The 22,244-nt window shown below is 36.4% G+C and overlaps 1 protein-coding gene across 1 annotated transcript in view; it reads right to left on the bottom strand.

Annotated features, from left to right (window-relative positions):
- Window positions 1–232: 232 nt before the first annotated feature.
- LOC111706807 (NFX1-type zinc finger-containing protein 1) overlaps window positions 233–22,244 on the bottom strand; it is a 28,337-nt gene continuing 6,325 nt past the window's right edge. The window contains exons 2-19 of the mRNA XM_023479749.1: window positions 21,013–21,304; window positions 20,550–20,659; window positions 17,465–17,579; window positions 16,920–16,997; window positions 15,722–15,787; window positions 14,788–14,936; window positions 14,342–14,447; window positions 14,096–14,188; window positions 9,501–9,718; window positions 8,416–8,523; window positions 7,181–7,359; window positions 6,125–6,170; window positions 4,124–4,694; window positions 3,618–3,812; window positions 3,186–3,257; window positions 2,819–2,899; window positions 2,055–2,144; window positions 233–478 (exon numbers count right to left, since the gene is read on the bottom strand). Coding sequence (XP_023335517.1) covers window positions 401–478; window positions 2,055–2,144; window positions 2,819–2,899; window positions 3,186–3,257; window positions 3,618–3,812; window positions 4,124–4,694; window positions 6,125–6,170; window positions 7,181–7,359; window positions 8,416–8,523; window positions 9,501–9,718; window positions 14,096–14,188; window positions 14,342–14,447; window positions 14,788–14,936; window positions 15,722–15,787; window positions 16,920–16,997; window positions 17,465–17,579; window positions 20,550–20,659; window positions 21,013–21,304 — 2,647 coding nt within the window. The 3' untranslated portion in view covers window positions 233–400. The remainder of the gene's footprint in view (window positions 479–2,054; window positions 2,145–2,818; window positions 2,900–3,185; window positions 3,258–3,617; window positions 3,813–4,123; window positions 4,695–6,124; window positions 6,171–7,180; window positions 7,360–8,415; window positions 8,524–9,500; window positions 9,719–14,095; window positions 14,189–14,341; window positions 14,448–14,787; window positions 14,937–15,721; window positions 15,788–16,919; window positions 16,998–17,464; window positions 17,580–20,549; window positions 20,660–21,012; window positions 21,305–22,244) is intronic.

Genomic DNA, 22,244 nt, shown 5'->3' with positions numbered 1-22,244 from the left:
TCAATTTCTCGAGACATGAACATCAGGTAAAACTTGCATGGGTCGCGATCAAGAGCTAAAGTGATTAGCTTTCAGCCTTTCATTTTTCCTTTACAGTCCCTTTAAGTAGAGGTTTTTTTTGTGTGGCTAATATCGTGTTATCCAATACCTGGCTATTGCTATATATATTCTCTATAAAAAATGTATTTCAAAAAAAAGATGCATGCACAAAGTTATATAATAATATACATACAGAAAGTAAACAATTAAAAAATCAAAATGTTGAAAAGTCATAATTAAAAAAAGTAGTTTCTGAATTAAAAAATGGTTGCATTTTTCAAGTATAACTTTTTGTTATATTATATCATCATGTCGTGACAACTTCTTTGTACTCCGTTTGCTTCCTGTGTTTCAGCTGAAACTAGTCACATATAAAGCAGAGTCCATGATGTGTAAAGCGATGACTGTTCTCTGTCAGCAAATCCAAATCAGTGGCATCCTTAAAGGGAGTGTTCACGAATAATGAAAGGGGGTATAGGCTTACGGCAAAAAATAAGCGCTTTTACTTGCTACTAATCTCACTTCTATCTGTTGTGTCTATAAGGAGAAAATTGTTAAAAAACACTCATGCTGAAGAACGTAGCGTTCATAAAAATTCAGAAAGTCGTAACATTCAACTCAGATCGTAAAATAATCAATTTTATTCCAAAAAAATCATTCAGATATTACAAACAATAGTCATCGATTTTTTTCGACCCATTCGTATATAGTTAACATATCATAATATTTTTGATTTTGTTTTTTAAAATAATATTTCGCTTCCCCTAGATTTTTGAACATTCCTAGAAAATATGAAAATGTCATCTTTATTATCAAAAATCTTCGAAACAGGAATAAATGTTTTCAAAGGTAACTATTAGATCATAAAAAATAAAAAAATTTGAAATATCAATTATATGCGAATATGTCGAAAAACTATCGATGATTATTGGTTGTAATATCTGAATGATTTGTTTTGAAATAAATTGATTTTTTTTTATGAACCGAGTTGAATGTTGCAACATTCTGAATTTATATGGATGCTGCGTTCTTCAGTATCAGTCGTTTTTAACAATTTTACCCTTATAGACACAACAAATAGAAGTAGAATTAGTAGCGATCAAAAGCGGTTATTTTACGCCGTAAGCCTATACCCGCTTTCATTTTCGCGAACACTCCCTTTTTAATAATCAAAATATGAAGTGCATTAATCAATTACTAGAATTTCAACTTTTTATATTTGCTCAATCTTTCAGCATTTTCTCTCCGATAAATCAAAAATAATTTTTTGCCGGATTTACATTTTTTGTGGATTTTTAATTTTTTACGAAAATCAAAATTTTTTTGAAGACGTTTATTGGAGACAAACAGACGAAGAGACAATCAAAGTATATTTATAGAAGTGACGACTTTTTACTTGTGTTCAATCTAACGGTTTCATTTTTCTTAGAATTTTTAATGCTGGTGACACTCAACATAATTGAAACCCTGTTTACTTCAGGGGACTATTGGGGTAATTTCAAGTGAATAATATTTGAAACTGATGAAATAATTCAACATATATTATACAGGCCACAAAAAAAGTAGCATAATTTATTCTGTCATGTTGTTGCTTTAATATAAAAAGATTTCATAAAACTGTAAAGCGATATGCATAAAAAGGCAGTTTTTTGATTTTGAAAATATACTTTTGTGCGATGCTATCTACTCCGGGTTTTAATTCAATTTAATCTTCCTTTCACAAATTAAGTGAAAAACTAAATCTATTGAATATAAACTAAAAAAAATCTCTTTAGTTTCAAACGACCATAAAGATATTTATGGTTGTTTTCTCCTTTCATTTATGGTCATATTTTCAGATAAAGTAATATTTGTAGCGATCAAAAGTGCTTTTTTTTTGCGGTACGCCTAAACCCCCTTTCATTGTTCGCGAACACTCCCTTTAAGAAGGATAATTCCGGAAGAAGTGTCACTTTACTGTTTATTTCTGATTAGTTTTGAAATTGCGTTGAAAGTCTCTTTAAGCATGATCTAACCTTGTGAACAATCTTGTTGTGAGAGCATAAGACAGGGAACTTGTCTGCTGAGTACTCTACCCTGGAGAGAAGATTATCCCAGCAAGGAGCCTCCAGGTTAGTTTCATTCAAAACAGTGTTCACGGATTTTTTTCTTTCTTATGTGTAAAACTTTTTTTTCAGAAAAACTATTTACATTTCATTACACAGAGTCTCAAATAAAATACAAAGATATCTTAAAAATTGGCATGTCCGATTCACAGTGGCACACTGCGGATCTTGTCCGATTCACAGTGGTACACTACGGTCTTGTCCGATTCACAGTGGTACACTACGGTCTTGTCCGATTCACAGTGGTACACTACGGTCTTGTCCGATTCACAGTGGTACACTGCGGTCTTGTCCGATTCACAGTGGTACACTACGGATCTTTTTCTTTAAAGGACGACTGATTTAATCATTTTGAAGTGTGTCTAATTGCTTCCAAATTTATGCAGAAAAATGAAATTGTCCGAACTCAACATATTTAAGGTTAGAAAAAGACGATTTCTTCTTCAATTATTATAGGTTAGAGTATCAATGTGAATCGGCAATCTTTAAATTACAGGTCACTTGAAATTAAAAACATTGAAAATCATTAAATATAAGGATAAAATTGTTTTTACCAAAGTAGTAGTGCAAAACTTTTTTTGTACTCAATCCACATTTGTAAAAAGATTAAACAATTTGGCAAATATGCCTTGGACCTAAGTTGATATTTTTTTTCCGCCTGAATAAAACTATTCCTGAGTTACAGTATCTCTATTCCCGATAAATATTGTACAGGCTTTAGCCCTGCTCTGTGCAACACACCTTCTAGGTAGATCCTGCAGAAAAAGTTTAGGACAGGGGTGTTTACTGGGAGTGGGGGCTAAGGGACGTATACACCATCAGACAAATTCACGATTCAGTACTGGCTTCAAGGTGTCTTGGTCGAAATTTTTTTTTTTTTGGTTCAAACTTATCATGTCAATCTATATCTTAAAAATTTTATTTTAAAACAGTCATGCATAACTTACATTGTAAAATTAAAGAAAAAGCTAACAAGAGTTCAAAATACCAAAAAGATGGGATACTGAAGTTTAGGATAAAAAAAAATTGTATTATTTGTACCTTCAAGAATCCAGGGTTTCGTCCCTCATTTCCACGCACCAAGGAGACTATAACAACCCTATTCTCATCACCCTAGTTTCCAAACCAATAATCATAATTTTATAAAATTTAGAAATGCTAAGATATCCAAATATTAGTTTGTTTTGCAATCAATGTACATGCTTGTACATTATATTTCAGAATTACATCAAATGAATTGAGTCTTTGCCACAAACTCTGATATATTAATCTCTATATCTTTGCAACTCACCGTCGTAGGCCCTAGATATTTCAAACTATGAATTTTGTTAGATCAAATAATCTAGTTTGAAATATCAAAGATTGACACCATCAGGCTGACGAAGATAAGGGAATTAAAAAATTTGAGACTAAATTCCTTTGTATCATCACTTTTGTTGAAAAAAACTAGAGCATCTTTTGATTGGCATTTTCCTGATAGCTGTCAACTGAAGAAACATGAAGGTTTGGGTATCCAATCTGTCCTTGAATAAGCTCTACTTGCTTAGCATACATACAGAGAACCGTGATCTCCTCTTCTGGAATTTGACCGATCTCAACGAGGAACTTAACTAGACTTACAACCATGTGAGCCTCATCAGGATTGCAACGACTTAGACCAGATGGCACCTAGGTTTAGTAGGTATTATTTAATACCTCGTTCTTCAATATTTAAATAACATTGGGTTCTCAACTATAGATCAGCCACCACGACAACTGTTCTGGTTTGACTAGATCTTCAATTTATTTCATGATAATTGTTGCAGCATCAGTATGTATTTCTAAGATAGTATTTAATACAGAAAATGTAATTGATTTCCAGATCGTTTAATTTGACATGGTTCAAGTTTTGTTGGTTCTGATCTTCCCTGTAGTGTGAAGTTTTTAACCCCCCCCCCCCCCCCCCCCCCCCTAGAGCTTAGATGTGTTCGGTTCCTTACCTCAAGGTGGCTGTGAGACCAGAAAATTGAAGTAAATGGTATAGTTGTTGGAAGTTGAATACGGTCCACTGCAGAATGGTTGCTCTTCAGTTTTGGATATATATCCTTGAGCAGCTCGGCTAATTCAGGCCGCATCCTGTTCTGCAGCTTGAGCTGAATGAAAGGCATTCCTCCCTCAGCCAACCTCTGCATCATGCTCTTGTCGAAACCATTCTTCTTCAGGTCATTCACGTTGAGCTGTGGCGGAAGCTGATTATGATCTCCAACCATGATCAGATGCTCAGTACTACAAGGTACAGCAGTTATGAGCAGCGGCTCAAGCACCTGAGCAGCTTCCTCGACCAGAACCACCTTGGGACACACCTTCTCCAATATGGAGTTTTTAATAGCAGCTCCGGTGATTGTCATTCCAATGACTTTTACTTTGGATAGAACCCTTACAACCCTCTCTTGCTGTAGCAACTCCTGTTCGTAGATGAGTTTCTTGAGCTTGGCAAAACCATTCTCCAGGTCATAATAATCAACATCTGTGATATCTTTCCTTCTCTCATTGAACAGGCTCTGGAGCAAACTAACAACATAAAATAAGTTTGTTCATGTTGAGAACCACAAAAATAAGGAATAGGAACACGATATTAGAGCAATACTTTAATGTATTTCATGTTGTTACAAAGCAAATAGTTTTAATAGTAACTTATCATATCACTTATTAAGTAAAATGAGTCTGTTTACACTGCACAATTGCTGTGTCTCATGTTCATATGGACTATTTAAAGTCAAAACGTAAGTCTAAAAGTCGCCTTCCTATTCCAGAGATTTATTTTTCTTGTAGATTAGTTGAACACTAGCCCAATGCAATAAAACGATACTGTTGTTAATTTTCATGAAACTTAAAGATGTAGAAATCAAAGATTTAAAAAAACAACACTGATAAAATTCTACTTTTGTTTGACGTAAGACAGACAAAATTGCAAAATCCTGACTTAACTCAAAATTGTTCAAATTTATTTTTAAATCACAAAATCATTCCTTTAACCAATTGTGAAATGCGAAAGCGTAAATTCTCCAAAATTTTATAATTTTTTATTCCCGATCCCAGTCAGAACTTTAGAGTTGTGAAAGTGAATGTGAAAGTTGTGAATGTGAATGTGAAAGTGAAAGTGAATGTGAATGTGAATGTGAAAGTGAATGTGAATGTGAAAGTGAATGTGAATGTGAATGTGAAAGTGAAAGGGAAAGTGAATGTGAATGTGAAAGTGAAAGTGAATGTGAATGTGAATGTGAATGTGACTGTGAAAGTGAAAGTGAATGTAAATGTGAATGTGAATGTGTATGTGAAAGTGAATGTGAAAGTGAATGTGAATGTGAATGTGAATGTGAATGTGAATGTGAAAGTGAATGTGAATGTGAAAGTTAATGTGAAAGTGAATGTGAAAGTGAAAGTGAATGTGAATGTGAAAGTGAATGTGAATGTGAAAGTGAAAGTGAATGTGAATGTGAATGTGAAAGTGAATGTGGATGTGAATGTGAATGTGAATGTGAAAGTGAATGTGAATGTGAATGTGAATGTGAATGTTTTCGTGAATGTGAATGTGAATGTGAATGTGAAAGTGAATGTGAATGTGAATGTGAATGTAAATGTGAATGTGAATGTGAATGTGAAAGTAAATGTGAAAAAAGATGTTATGTATTTTCCCAATAGCGACTTCCCAAGTGACAATTTCTCAAGTGGCAACTTCCCAAATGTGCAATCTTCCAAGCGGCAACATTCAACAGGTTATTTTAGACCCTATAAGGCGGCGCAGGCTGCAATGGGGGCCGAGCGTGGCGGCTAGAATGAGCTAGGGGGCCGGGCGCTGTAGCTAGAACAGACTAGGGGCCCAGTGCTACGGCTAGGACAGACTTATGAAGTCGTCACTAGGGAAATTGCACATTTGGGAAGTTGCCGCCTGGGAAAATTCCTTTTGGAAAGTACCTAACATCTAGAATTAATATAATTACCCATCCTCTGGTATTGTGTTATAAAGCTTCATTCTGACCATACTATCTAGTTACACAAAATATTTATTAGTAATCAAATATGTAATACTAACTTACTTCTTCTTATGTTTAAGATTCTCTGCAGCTGTACCTGTACACTGCTTATTCTCTATGTTTAAGATTCTCTGCAGCTGTACCTGTACACTACTTATTCTCTATGTTTAAGATTCTCTGCAGCTGTACCTGTACACTACTTATTCTCTATGTTTAAGATTCTCTGCAGCTGTACCTGTACACTGCTTATTATCTGCAGCTGTACCTGTACACTACTTATTCTTTGCAGCTGTACCTGCACACTCCCTTTTCACCTTTACTCAATATTTCTACAGCAGGAGACCAAGTTTAACCTTCAGATTATCATATTATAACACATTCAGAGCTGGGAACTCTTGTATTGTGGATATCAAGATCAATGCTTAATCTTGATCTTTTGTTTATCTACAGATTAATTTAAACTTTATTCAATATCCTGTGAAGAGTAAAAGAAACCAGAGAATTTTGTTCTCAACCAATGAGAGAACAGAGATATTGCGGATATTCACAAATCAAGAGATCAACAAATTCAGCGGTAAAATTTAAAAGTGCACATTGTGGAAAGTGAGATCAATCAATCAGGGCTATGGGTATCCAACAAGTTCCGTTAAGATGTCATCCTGCGTGATTAACCGTTCAGAATAAACTACAGTGATAACCAGAAAACTCTGGAATAGGAAATCGACTTTTAAATCTAACTTATGACTTTAAATAGTCCAAAAACATGAGACACAGCAATTGAATATTGTAAACAGACCCATTTCACTTGATAAGTGATATGAAAACTTACTAGTAAAGCTATTTGCTTTGTTATAACATCAAATGCACTTCAGATTGCTTTAACGTCGTCTTCCTATTCTACAGTTTTAGGTTATCACTGTATTATTAACACACTAAGTACCTACAATAAGAACTAAATTAATGAAGTATTTGACTTCATCAAAAATGACTAAGCATTATTATTAGTAAAAAGTTTGTAGATACCTTTAAGTATATCCTTATTCTTGCGGACAAGTCGCCTGATGTGATCCATCATCTGGATATCTTGGCCATGGTTTGTGAGAACGGATAACAATGATTTTTGGGATAGACCGGAGAACATGTTCTCATCTTCTATAAGGTTCATGTCATCTAGTATGCACAATACGTCTCTCTCGGCCTTCCTAAATAAGAGATTATAAACATGTAGTGGGGTTCACCACTCTAAAACTTGCATAAACCGATCCGGTACAACATGTACATTGTACAGTACAGGGTTGCCCACCAGGAATGACTGTAAAGACGACCGTAAACTCTTAAAATAGGACGATCCCAGGGTTAAATTAAGGCTTCTGTTCCAGATATTGTAATTTAATGGCATATTTAATGATTTAGCAAAGAGACAAACAAGTTTACAGTGGCAGGGATAAAAAATTGAAGGAAACTAACATTGTAAATTTTGTACAATCATCCCGTCCTTTGTGGGTAACCCTGTATATGCACTTAGTTGTACTATACAGTCGGGAATGACCAGTAAAGAGTTAATTGCAACAAATGTAGCCTGCACAAAGGTTGCAGTGGGTAGAAAGATAAATTTACCTCTTCATTTGAAAATTGATTTAAAAACAAAATATACATAAAAACAAGATACATCTGAATTTCACATTTAATAGAAAACTAGGTTTAGAGCTAGAGCCGGGAACTTTAAATGGAATTAAGGAACCAATTTATAATTGTTTATGTCAAACAAGATAAACTCATTTGGTAGTGGGGAGTCTTGAAGGTTAAAAGTTTTGAGATTGTATCCAGAGGCGTACTCCTGGGGGGGGGCTATGGTGGCATAACCCCCCTCTCGGCCAGTAAAACCTTTAGTTTCCAGAGGAGGCCCTGACGGCCGTGCTGAGCCCCTCCCTGGAAAGAAAGAATTTAAGCCCTCTTGACAAATTCCTGAGTACGCCCCTATGATTGTGTGATAGAGAGAAAGAAAGAAGGATCTTGCTTGAGGAAATTTACATATTTATATACAGTAGTAAGCGATTTTACCAACGCAATGAACGGATACACATAAACATAGAAGTCAAGAGAAGCTGTCAATTAAAAAAGCTTCTCTTTGATTACTTGTAAACTTGTAATTCTAAAAAAGCTTGTCTACAATCAAAACTTAAATAAAAAGTCCTCTTCATTGTAATGATATAATCGCCCACCACTGTATTTAAAATTATACTTTAAAAAAGGCGAACCTTTTTGCTTTCCAGATGATTCCCATGCCGTCTTTAAATTTAGTCCGTGATAATCTAGTTTGAAGAAGACAACTTTCAAGCTTGGGATCTTTGCATCTCCTTCCAACTCTGTAATAAATAATCTTTTTTTCTGATTACAATAGCGGTGTAATTTCATTACCCCCCCCCCTTCCCACCCCCTCCAAACAAAAACAATTTTTTAAGCGGAATGTAAACTTCTTTTTTTTAAGTAACACCAATACAATGTTTCATACATTAAAACAAGGTACTATTCAAATAGTGAAAGGTCATAGAAAATAGTTTAACTAGAAGAAGCTTTACTCATTCTGTCTAGTCAGCTTGGTCATTAACCAGTGGCCATCTTTGGTTAGTTTATCAAGAGAGGGGGTCCCAGGCCGCCATGTATCTAAGGATATGTTCTCCAAGCTGATGATAACCTCCGAGCCCACAAGACAAGTTTTGTCTAATTAATATTAAAGACTAGATGCGTTGCCCGTGAAATTTTAAAAGCTCTGGAAATAAAAATATAGAATTTTGAATAAAAATCGATTATATAAAAGCTTATCCCTTGCCACCTGTGGGTTCCTTAAAAAAATCAGCCATTTTGGTCCAGCTGTTTGACAAGTTACATGAGCGAAGAGCCTTATTATACTTATGTTATGTAAAACATTTTTTAAAGAATATATTTCAAGAGAAAAGATAAGAAAGACGAATCTGAAAACTATATCATATTCTATTGTAAGTTGTGGTCTAATAAATGATTTGATTTGATATTTAAATATTTTCAACTGTTTTCTGGAATGTACATAAAACACAAATTCAAATATTAAATTAACGATAGTTTTTGAAAGATCAAAACTAAATAAACAGTCTTAAATCCAATATTTATGTTTGAAAATAATGCATTTAACTAGGCCTTCAACCATTTGCATTGAGCAGAAATATTAAATTAAGCCAAAAAGTCAAAAACATGTTTAACCAACAGAGTACAGACTGAGCTTGATGTGGGGGGCTCAGAGGTCAATCTGGAAATCCTGCAGTTTGGAAACCATTTGTTTATCTTGTTGTTAAGGATAAATCCTAACCTGCACATTTGATCAGCTGAGCAAACTCCTGCATCCTGTAACTTTATGAGGAGCTCATCCAATGCATGGTTTGTATTGGATAGGATCAGGATCGGGCTGGTCAGAGGATTCATCAGGTTTAACAGCATCTGGAGGCTCTTGACAGAGGTGAAGGTTTTCCCAGTTCCCGGAGGTCCCTGGATAATGCTCACTGGATTCCCAAGGATGTGGGCGACAGCCTGAAATAATTTTTATCTTTAAACATTTATTTCAGTTAATTTCAATATTCGCCCAACAAGTCTGGTTGCATCAGTTTCAATCCTTGTCATATATTTCTTCTGTCGAAAAGTGAGCTTAACTTAGTATTTCGACAGCAATGGCCATGGTTTAAAATTGATTGAACTGACCAACCTTGGTTAGAATTTAGTTCACTTATCTAGCCTTGCTTGAAATTGATCTAGTTAATCAACCTTGGGTTGAAATTGATCTAGCTAAATTTCCTAGGTTTGAAATTGATTAAGTTATCCAACTTTGGTTAGAAATTGATCTAGGTAACTAACCTTTGTTTGAAATTGATCTAGTTAACTTACCTTGGTTTAATATTGATCTAGGCATCTAACCTCTGCCTGTGAGTAGTCTAGGCAAGTAACCTCTGCCTGTGAGTAGTCTAGGTAACTAACCTCTGCCTGTGAGTAGTCTAGGTAACTAACCTCTGCCTGTGAGTAGTCTAGTTAACTAAACTCTGCCTGTCAGTAGTCTAGGTAACTAACCTCTGCTTGTGAGTAGTCTAGGTAACTAACCAATGCTTGGGAGTAATCTAGGTAACTAACCTCTGCCTGTGAGTAGTCTGGGCAACTAGCCTCCGCCTGTAAGTAGTCTATGTAACTAACCTCTGCCTGTGAGTAGTCTAGGTAACTAACCTCTGCCTGTGTGAAGTCTAGGTAACTAACCTCTGCCTGTGAGTAGTCTAGGCAACTAACCACTGCTTTTAAGTAGTCTAGGTAACTAACCTCTGCTTGTGAGTAGTCTAGGTAACTAACCTCTGCGGTGAGTAGTCTAGGTAACTAACCTCTGCTTGTGAGTAGTCTAGGTAACTAACCTCTGCGGTGAATAGTCTAGGTAACTAACCTTTGCTTGTGAGTAGTCTAGGTAACTAACCTCTGCGGTGAGTAGTCTAGGAAACTAACCTCTGCTTGTGAGTAGTCTAGGTAACAAACCTCTGCCTGTGAGTAGTCTAGGTAACTAACCTTTGTCTTTGAGTAGTCTAGGAAACAAACCTCTGCCTGGTGTAGTCTAGACAACTAGCCTCTGCCTGTGAGTAGTCTAGGTAACTAAACTCTTCCTGCGAGGAGTATAGGTAACCAACCTCTGCCTGTGAGCAGTCTAGGTAACTAACCTCTTTCTGTGAGTAGTCTAGGTAGCTAACCTCTTCCTGTGAGTAGTCTAGGTAACTAAACTCTGCCTGTGAGTAGTCTAAATACTAACCTCTGCCTGTGAGTAGTCTAGGTAACTAACCTCTGCCTGTGAGTAGTCTAGGTAACTAACCTCTGCCTGTGAGTAGTAAAGGTAACTAACCTTTGTCTGTTTGTAGTCTAGGTAACTAACATCTGCCTCTGAGTAGTCTAGGCAACTAAACCCTGCCTATGAGTAGTCTAGGTAACTAACCTCTGCCTATGAGTAGTCTAGGCAACTAAACTCTGCCTGTGAGTAGTCTAGACAATTAGCCTCTACCTGTGTGTAGTCTATGCAACTAACCTCTGCCTAGTGTAGTCTAGGCAATTAACCTCTGCCTAGTGTAGTCTAGGCAACTAACCTCTGCCTGTGTGTAGTCTAGGTAACTAAACTCTGCCTGTGAGAAGTCTAGGTAACTAACCTCTGCCTGTCAGTAGTATAGGTAACTAACCTTTGTCTGTGTGTAGTCTAGGAAACTAACCTCTGCCTGTGAGTAGTCTAGGTAACTAACCTCTGCCTGTGAGAAGTCTAGGAAACTATCCTCTGCCTGTGAGTAGTCTAGGTAACTAACCTCTGCCTGTAAGTAGTCTAGGAAACTAACCTCTGCCTGTGTGTAGTCTAGGAAACTTACCTCTCCCTTTGAGTAGTCTAGGTAACTAACCTCTGCCTGTGAGTAGTATAGGTAACTAACCTCTGCATGTGTGTAGTCTAGGTAACTAAACTCTGCCTGTGAGTAGTCTAGGTAACTAACCTCTGCGGTGAGTAGTCTAGGCAACTAATCTCTTCCTGTGAGTAGTCTAGGTAATTAACCTCTGCCTGTGCGTAGTCTAGGCAACTAACCTCTGCCTGTGTGTAGTCTAGGTAACTAACCTCTGCCTGTGAGTAGTCTAGGTAATTAACCTCTGCTTGTGCGTAGTCTAGGTAACTTACCTCTGCCTGTGAGTACTCTAGGTAACTAACCTCTGCCTGTGAGTAGTCTAGGCAACTAATATCTGCCTGTGAGTAGTCTAGACAACTAGCCTCTGCGGTGAGTAGTCTAGGTAACTAATCTCTGCGGTGAGTAGTCTAGTTAACTAACCTCTGCCTGTGTGTAGTCTAGGTAACTAAACTCTGCCTGTGAGTAGTCTATGTAACTAACCTCTGCGGTGAGTAGTCTAGGTAACTAATCTCTGCGGTGAGTAGTCTAGTTAACTAACCTCTGCCTGTGAGTAGTCTAGGTAACTAAACTCTGCCTGTGAGAAGTCTAGGCAACTAACCTCCACCTGTGAGTTGTATAGGTAACTAACCTTTGTCTGTTTGTAGTCTAGGTAACTAATATCTGCCTCTGAGTAGTCTAGGCAACTAACCTCTGCCTGTGAGTAGTCTAGGTAACTTACCTCTGCCTATGAGTAGTCTAGGCAAATAACCTCTGCCTTTGAGTATTCTAGGTAACTAACCTCTGCCTGTGAGTGGTCTAGGTTACTAACCTCTGCCTGTGTGTAGTCTAGGCAACTAACCTCTGCCTGTGTGTAGTCTAGGCAACTAACCTCTGCCTAGGCAACTAAACTATGTCTGTGAGTAGTCTAGGCAACTAACCTCTGCCTGTGTGTAGTCTAGGCAACTAATCTCTGCTTGTGAGTATTCTAGGTAACTAACCTCCGCCTGTGAGTTGTCTAGGCAACTATTCTCTGCCTGTGAGTAGTCTAGGCAACTATCCTCTGCCTGTGAGTAGCCTAGGTATCTAAACTCTGCCTGTGAGTAGTCTAGGTAACTAACCTCTGCCTGTGAGTAGTCTAGGTAACTAACCTCTGCCTGTGAGTAGTCTAGGTAACTAGCCTCTGCCTGTTTGTAGTCTAGGTAACTAACCTCTGCCTGTGAGAAGTCTAGGTAACTAACCTCTGCCTGTCAGTAGTATAGGTAACTAACCTCTGTCTGTGTGTAGTCCAGGAAACTAACCTCTGCCTGTGAGTAGTCTAGGTAACTAACCTCTGCCTGTCAGTAGTATAGGTAACTAACCTCTGCCTGTCAGTAGTATAGGTAACTAACCTCTGTCTGTGTGTAGTCTAGGAAACTAACCTCTGCCTGTGAGTAGTCTAGGTAACTAAACTCTGCCTGTGAGTAGTCTAGGTAACTAATCTCTGCCTGTGAGTAGTCTAGGTAACTAGCCTCTGCCTGTGTGTAGTCTAGGTAACTAACCTCTGCCTGTGAGGAGTCTAGGTAACTAATCTCTGCCTGTCAGTAGTATAGGTAACTAACCTCTGCCTGTGAGTAGTCTAGGTAACTAACCTCTGCCTGTGAGTAGTCTAGGTAACTAACCTCTGCCTGTGAGTAGTCTAGACAACTAGCCTCTGCCTGTGAATAGTCTAAGTAACTAACCTCTGCCTGTGAGTAGTCTAGGCAACTAATCTCTGCCTGTGAGTAGTCTAGACAACTAGCCTCTGCCTGTGAGTAGTCTAGGCAACTAACCTCTGCCTATGTGTATTCTAGACAACTAGCCTCTGCCTGTGAGTAGTCTAGGTAACTAAACTCTGCCTGGTGTAGTCTAGGCAACTAACCTCTGCCTGTGTGTAGTCTAGGTAACTAACCTCTGCCTGTGAGGAGTCTAGGTAACTAATCTCTGCCTGTCAGTAGTATAGGTAACCAACCTCTGCCTGTGAGTAGTCTAGGTAACTAACCTCTGCCTGTGAGTAGTCTAGACAACTAGCCTCTGCCTGTGTGTAGTCTAGACAACTAACCTCTGCCTGTGAGTAGTCTAGGTAACTAATCTCTGCCTGTAAGTAGTCTAGGTAACTAACCTCTGCATGTTAGTAGTCTAGGTAACTAACCTCTGCTTGTGAGTAGTCTTGACAACTAGCCTCTGCCTGTGAGTAGTACAGGTAACTAACCTCTGCCTGTGAGTAGTCTAGACAACTAGCCTCTGCCTGTGAGTAGTCTAGGTAACTAACCTCTGCCTGTGAGTAGTCTAGAAAACTAGCCTCTGCCTGTGAGTAGTATAGGTAACTAACCTCTGCCTGTCAGTAGTATAGGTAACTAACCTCTGCCTGTGTTTAGTCTAGGTAACTAAACTCTGCCTGTCAGTATTAAAGGTAACTAACCTCTGCCTGTGTGTAGTCTAGGTAACTAAACTCTGCCTGTGAGTAGTCTAGGTAACTAACCTCTGCCTGTGAGTAGTCTAGGTAACTAACCTCTGCCTGTGAGAAGTCTAGTACAGAGTTGTTTGCCAAATTCTCCTTAATTCCAGCATCTGCTGGGAGTGTGAAGTTTTCTTTCAATAACTTCTAAAATATAGACACTAAACAGTGATAAACTCTGAACTAGAAAAATATGTATCTTAATCACTGGACAAGCTTGCCTTTTCAAGCATGTTTGTTTTGTATAGATTCAACAAAGTTCATTTCACTCTTTTGGTCTTTTATGTAAATAAAAATTACCTTGCCGATATGACTTCCAGATTTGAAGATGGTTCCAATCATTTCAGTAGACAACTTGATATAGTTTCCCTTCAAATAATGTGGAGTCTGGTTACTGGGTTCACACCTATTATCGGTAAAGCACTTTATTAGACAGGGATATACTCATAGAGAATAGAATATATATTCTATTCTCTTTGGAGATACTTTATGGAGGTTAGGTTAGGTTCGGATATTTTAATGAGACCAAAGTGTGAGGTTGAAATTTTTGCTGTCTCATATTTGGATGCGAAATTGTACACTGCGTTTAACAAAACATTGCATGTATTACTGTACAACGTACATCACAGAACAATTTTCCTTAAAAGGTCATCTTTCAAGCTACTAGTAAAACTATTTAAGAACATTTAAAATGCTGAAATATCGTTTTTGACTAGTCCATAGTTATTTGTGTTTAAGAAATTTGCCTTGTAATTGTGTTAAAAACAGATGAATAGATCCGTCTGTTGTGCAGGATATCCAGGGCTGGACCGAAGGCCAGGTAGAAGCTTGAGGATTCAATTAAATTAATATATTTATCCTTCAACAGATACTTCAGGTCACTGCAGCTCGACTCCTGATGTAAAAGCTGAAATAACTACAGGCGAAGAAATTTAGAAAACGTGATTTGGCCCAAACCTGGCACTGAGTATGTCACAATTAGGCTAAAAAAGTAAAAGTTATCATTTGAAACTCTCTTCCCTTGAACTGTAAATCTGTCCAGAACGAGTTGTATGTTGTACACATACAGACTGTACCAGGCAAAAAGGGATAGTACACATACAGACTGTACCAGGCAAAACGGGACAGTACACATACAGACTGTACCAGGCAAAACGGGACAGTACACATACAGACTGTACCTGGCAAAACGGGACAGTACACATACAGACTGTACCAGGCAAAACGGGACAGTACACATACAGACTGTACCAGGCAAAACGGGACAGTACACATACAGACTGTACCAGGCAAAACGGGACAGTACACATACAGACTGTACCAGGCATATCGGGACAGTACACATACAGACTGTAAAAACGGGACAGTACACATACAGACTGTACCAGGCAAAACGGGACAGTACACATACAGACTGTACCTGGCAAAACGGGACAGCACACCAAATGAACCAGTCCCTTCTAGGGAAATTCTAGTAATATATACGACGACGAAAATTGAAAGTTTCAAATTGAAGATTCTCTATAAAAGTGACTTATAAATATTAATTTATTCTGTCCAATTATCAATTTTATTTCTTGTAATTATTATTATTTTAGATTAAAGATTTACCCCATTTCACATTTAGAAATGAAAATATTAAAAATCCTTGCAAGTTCATCTAAATAATTGAAATTTCACCTTGTTTAATAGTTCTACAGTTACAGCTGCCCCTCTTCTCTTGTCCATGGATATTGTTCCCCAGATCTATGATAATAAAATAATCTTAGCCTTACTTTCATCTACATAATAAAACTCTTTGCTCATACAGTGATAACCAGAAACATCTGAAAAAGTTTGAACAGTTCAATGAGCATGAGACACAGCAATTGTGCAATGTAAACTGACTCAGTTTACTAAATAAGTAAAGTAATAGTGTCTAGTAAAACTATTTGTTTTGAAACAACATCAAAAACACTTAAGTATTGAAAAAAGTATTCGAGGGAACCCATGGGTATCCTGGGGGTAACAAAGGCTCAAAAAAATCAAATTTTATTTATTTCCACAGGCAACGCTGGCAAGTAACATATAAATCATAAATCTAGAACCATTTAATGCTGTTACAATTTTATATAGGTTCAGATTTATGTAAGAAAACTGTTCAGAGCTAAAAACTTTAGAATGGGATATCCTTACTTCCATTCTAAAGTTTTCAGCTCAGGTGTGCTCTTTTTCTTGTGTTTAGATTTATATAAAACTAGCCTTAGAGGGCGCTTCGCGCCCATCTTCTAAATTAATTGTGAACATGTTCTCTTTGTGTACATCGTAAAACAAAACAAAAATAATTCGCGGATTTACACAAAAAATTTCGTGGATTTTCAAAATTTTAAAAAATTTAATGAAGATCGAATTTTGATGGAGACAAATATTTAAAATTTCAATCATTCCTAAACCTTCCCTGGGGTCCCTAGATGTCCCACAAAAAATTTGGGCCCGATCGGTTCAGCCGTTTTGACGTTTATTGGATACAAACAGACAGACAGACAGACAGACAAACAGACAGACAAGCCAAATTGATATATAGATTAAGATAAATCCAGAATGTTTTTATTTTTAAAAATCATATTGATGCTAACTGAAAAATGCGATTTTTGGGCCATTTTTGAACATTTAAAAATCATTTAATACTCAATTTTCAACTTATAACAACTTATATTTTCTTCAGCAAATCTAGTTGAATATTTTCAATTTATTGCAGACTACCAGGTATGCAATTAACCAAAACTATTTTTATTTTTCTGTTTTCTGTGCAGTGTTTTTGTCTCTAAACTGTGCTATATATATATGAATGTATCAACTATATGAACTATATTTAAATTGGCATGGTCCCCTCCCTTACCCAGGGACCCCTGTCATAGAGGCGGCCAGTCAAACAAACTAGGCATCCTTCTTTCAGCTTGGGCTTAACAACATCAGCCTGAACAGTAATACACTTGAAAAATGTTTCGTAAAATATTTTCTTTTCGCCAAATTGCGAAAAGGGATAGTGAACAGAATAAGAAAATGGAGAATGAAGGAGGAAAAATAGATGACAAGAGTAATGAAAATAGAAATTTTTTGTATTATCTGTACCCAATAATTAAAACAAAAATGTAATTTAAAAAGAAATTAAATGTCAAAAAAACATTTGATAAATTTCAACTTTCCAGATTACAGGTACAAAATCTTTATATGGCAATTGAACAAATATCGAATTCACCGAAATTATAGACATTTGGAAATTTTCTCTTATGTTTATTAATTTAAAAAGCTAGAAAATTAAAGGTTTTTGACTTGAAATCAGGCCTGCTTTGCTTAGGTCATGTCAGAATTGTTCAATGTAGAGTAGAGAACAAAGCAAGTGAGGAGAAAGTAAAAAGTGTAGTTTTCAATGGTATATTTTACCTGGATGATATACAGATGTACACCTAGCCTGTCTCTGCTGGAATATGCACCAGCTAGGAAGACTTCGTGAACCTGAATATCCTTGTACTTCAATCCACTCGAACTCGCCCAATCTCTATAATAGAAATATTCAAAAAGTTCAACAAACAGCTGATTCACAATTTATGATCTAGAGGGAAAGAAAGTTTTGAATTACAAGGACTGTTGAGAGTAGATAAATTTCAAGTGCCCCTACATTTGTCGTGTGGCATGTCCAATTCACAACCCCTTCTGAACCTTTTTCTGATTTGTGCAGCAGAGGCAAAGAAGTGACTTATTAGAATTCAACACTTCACTTTTATTTATATATTAGGGCACCATTGTGATTTAGACATAGCACTGTAATCTATAAATGTTAAAATATTGAACTGGAATGAAAATTTAATCAATTAACTTCATTTCCATTAATCAAATTTCTTTTTCTCGTCTAAAAATCTCAACCCTACAGCATTCTATTTGTTCTTATTATTTTAAATTTTAAATTTTAAATTTTGGATGGATGTACTCCATAACTATTTTAATTCTCTCTGTCTTCTTGTCATCATTTCTATCGTTATTTCATTTTAAATCTCTACAAAACCTATGTGCGACCCCACCTAGAATATTGTACAGCAGCTTGGTCACCTTGGACAGAGGCTGACTCAAATTGTTTAGAATTTAGATCAGCAAGCTTTCTTTCAATTATATCAAGTGGGGCCTTGGAGGTCCTGAAAAAATACATTTTATTTTTCATGTTTTACTGCAAACTTTTTATCATTACAAAAAATGTGGCAACAACTAATCATCATTGTAACTAGCAGTTTACATACCTTCATATGATTATACTGATCAACAGATAAACATAAGTAATTAACAGCATATTTTTCCTATTTTTCTGTTTTTTTAACTAAACGAAACCTAGAAAACATGAAGCCAAAACAACTTAGAAGCATAGAAAATTTAACACAAAATTTCAGAGAAATAAAATGAAGAATAATAAATCAGATCTTTTTCAGACATTTCACTATACAATAACAGAACACAAGTCAGAAAATTTGAATCTGGTTTTTATACATTATAAATCCTACCTTGGATTGTAAATAGCACTATCATCCATCATTGTGTTGTTCTGAAATAACTATAAATATCTGATACAAAAGTTTCAACCGGCAGTGTTAGATTAAATAGTTGTTGAACATTTTCTCAATATAATTGTTAACCATTAACTTTAAGACCTCCGTGTAATGTCGTCTTTAACTTAAATCCCCTCTCGGACTTCGGAGACACCAAACCAAATAATTTCAGCCCCATGTTCCTTTGTTCTCCGGGGATGGAGCCTAAACACTTTCGTTTATTGTGAACCCATTTCAAAAGTTAAACAAGAATATTTTCATATGAAGAATTAGTGATTTTCGTTAAATATTCAACTGTCATTTGTGTCAGAAGTGTAAAAACGTCTTTTAACACCGATCAACAATAAGCTAACCCTTTATCATACCCAAATAAATCGTAAGATTTTTTCTATTATTAATATTTATTATAACATTGTACATGTAACCATGACCTATAATTTATGTTATTTTTTAGGAAATAAAGCTTTTGTTATCGATTTTCTTGAGACGGGGTTGCTCTGTTGTGTGTGTTTGCGGCTAACCAGGGAAAGATTTGTCTGTGGAGAATATATACCCCCCTCTAGAATCCCGACGGGCCTATTGTTCAACTTTATCTGGTGTGTTTGCTGTTATTCGTCAACAATATTATAGTAATTTTTTTGGCGGTGATTTTACTTGAAAATATATACCCCTGTATTTCTGCTCAACATTTTCTGCATATAATATAACATTTTTTATTATATTTTCTGGAGTGAGATCCAAAAATTGAATAGATCGCTTCTAGTTTTCCTTCTATCTGTTGCGGATAAAAAGAAAATTATAGTTAAAAACTACTCATCCAAAAGAGTGTGGGACCCAGACAAATTTTCAGAAAGCTCCATTATTTATAACCCAGACCCAAGGGCGTACACAGGTGGGGCAGTGCCCCCTAGACCTGAGAAGGGCTATTATACTCTTAAAATCTGAAACTAAAGAGTGAAGAGCATAAAAAAATTAGTTTGATGTTTTTTTTCTGCTAGTTTTGTTTGAAGGGGAGATAAAGTAGTACTTGCAAGGTAATTTGACTGTATGTGTACCTTTTATTAGTATCCAAAAAGCCTAATGTTTTGAATTTACAGTTCAATTTTGCCCCCTCTAGGAGCTTCTATTAATCAATTAACTTCATTTCCATTAATCAAATTTCTTTTTCTCGTCTAAAAATCTCAACCCTACAGCATTCTTTTTAAATTTTAAATTTTAAATTTTAAATTTTAAATTTAACAAGGATGTACTCCATAACTGTTTAAATTCACTCTGCACGCTTTTCATTACAGAGATCGTTATGTTTTTGTAAATCTCTACAAAACCTATGTGCGACCCCACCTAGAATATTGTACAGCAGCTTGGTCACCTTGGACAGAGGCTGACTCAAATTGTTTAGAATTTGTTCAGAAAAGAGCTGTTCAAATGATATCAGGACTTACTGGAAAAACATATATGGAGAAACTGAGTTGAAGTTGCTTTCACTTGAAGAATGGCGTGAGCGGGTTGACATGATTGAGACATTTAAAATAATTCATGGATTCTGTGATGTCAACCCTGCAACATGGTTTAGAAAGATCAACCACAACAGAGTGACAAAGTGACAAGAATGGCTAATGACGCTTTGAACTTGAAAATACAAAACTCCAGAACCAGTTTCAGGAACAATTTCTTCAGCCTTAGAGTTCCAAGAAGTTAAACAGTCAACTACAGTGAATATCTTCAAAATAAATTCAGACAGTATCCGTGAGATGCTGATGCAAGATTATCAGTTACTAAGTCTATCAGAACCACATCAACAACTACTAGTCTTCAAAGACATCCTCATCATAACTTTACATGGGTTCCTGAGGATTATTCAAAAATAACAATAACAATTTTCTTTTTTTTCTTAGGTGGGGGAGGTGGATAAAAGAAAATATATTCCCCTCTACCTGATTCCTTGACATATCTGTAGAAATCCTTCAGCTGTGAGGAGATCCTTGTACACATTTATGTACTCACTTAGCGAGGAGTAGGAGCTACTTACACATTTTAGATTATCCTGCACAGAAAGTATTTTTTACCAGGAACGTATGTTTGAAAATTTACACCCCCCCCCTCCTTCTTAACCTTCTTATTATTATTTTGGTAAATCTTAGGGGTGTAAACTGGATCTAAGCCAGCAACATCTTTATTGATACTTTAACCAAAAAAAAAACTATTTTAAGAAAATGAAACATCAAAAAAAGGTTTTCAACAGTTACTTAAGACTTTTAAAATGCTAATTTTCCCCCAAAATGTCTTCAGAAAATAGTAAAGAAAATCATGTAAAATCACCAAATTATTTAACTACATATACTGCTGAATATTAAAATCACCAATTTGGTTGAAAGATATATAAGTAAGTCAGCTTACCATATGTTCTTGTAACCCACTAACAATCTCCTGATGAGAGGGGGGCCCTGATGGCCTACTTGTAGCTAGTGATGCACTGGAGTACTTACTACCACTTGTAAAGCTGCTCTGAGATGATTCTGATTTGCTTCTGATAGAAGTAGGAAGAACATCGTTTATCTGTCCTTTGCTGAACTTCAAATGATGAGCTTCTTCATTGGAAGTATTAGAGTCAGAGTAACCACTCTCACAGTCATCTAGCTTAAGATCAGCAAGCTTTCTTTCAATTATATCAAGTGGGGCCTTGGAGGTCCTGAAAAAATACATTTTATTTTTCATGTTTTACTGCAAACTTTTTATTGGGGGGTCCACAAATCGTATTATAGGACGGACCCCAGTTTATGCTTTCTTTCACTCCTTCAAAGTTCACTGAAAGCAGCAATTATGGCATTGGCCATTGCTCGTAATTTGTCGGGCATAGAGCTGCGTCTCTCAAGAGTCTTGATCGACTCCTCTGACTCAAGCAGTTACTGCACTGCTGAGGTTTCGAGACTTTCGTTCCAGGTTTTACTTGAGCTTTGCTACAGAAAAAAGAACCGGTTTTCAAAATTTGACCGTGGGAAAATTCGAAAAGTTTATTTCTCACGCGGTAAAAATATTATTGACAATCAGGGCCGCGTACGAGGGCTTTTGTTTAGGGGGGGGCTTAATACGTGCGACATTGTGCCCCCCCCTTAAAAACCCCTTATTTGAAAAAATATTGATAACTTTTTTTAATTTTTTTTTGCCCCCCCCCCCCCCCACCTGGACTTGTTTTCTTCACCATAAAAATACAGCAAAAAGACTACATTTTTGGGTGGTTAAACTAACCTTAGAGTCTAAAAATTATTCCATTGCTCATGAAAAACTAACTTTTTAGATAGAATTTACTCAATCTACACATTCACCAACTCTTTTAAGCTAAAACTTTCTGGGATTTGCTTGCACAAACATTTCAATGATTTTTTCAGTAGAGAGCTCAGACAGCCTTATAGTGTGTAAAGCTCCAAGTGCAAGATCCTTAAGTCTGCTCTCCGTCATAGTACATCTTGTGTAATGAAGTATTCTCTTTATAGAAGGCTAAAACTTTTCTCTCCTTGTCTTGTATTAACAGTGAATTTAGACAAATCCTTAGTCTTTGTCATTGTCAGGTGTTACTTTTTAAACGTAGTTTCCTTTTAATTTTGTATTTTCCAGGGGGGCAGGACCGCCTG

The sequence above is a fragment of the Eurytemora carolleeae genome, unplaced genomic scaffold (genome assembly GCF_000591075.1).
Source record: "Eurytemora carolleeae unplaced genomic scaffold, Eaff_2.0 scaffold163, whole genome shotgun sequence".
Taxonomy (NCBI): Eukaryota; Metazoa; Arthropoda; class Copepoda; order Calanoida; family Temoridae; genus Eurytemora; species Eurytemora carolleeae.
The sequence above is the reverse complement of the archived record's forward strand: the minus strand, read 5'-3'. Positions and strand labels throughout refer to the sequence as shown.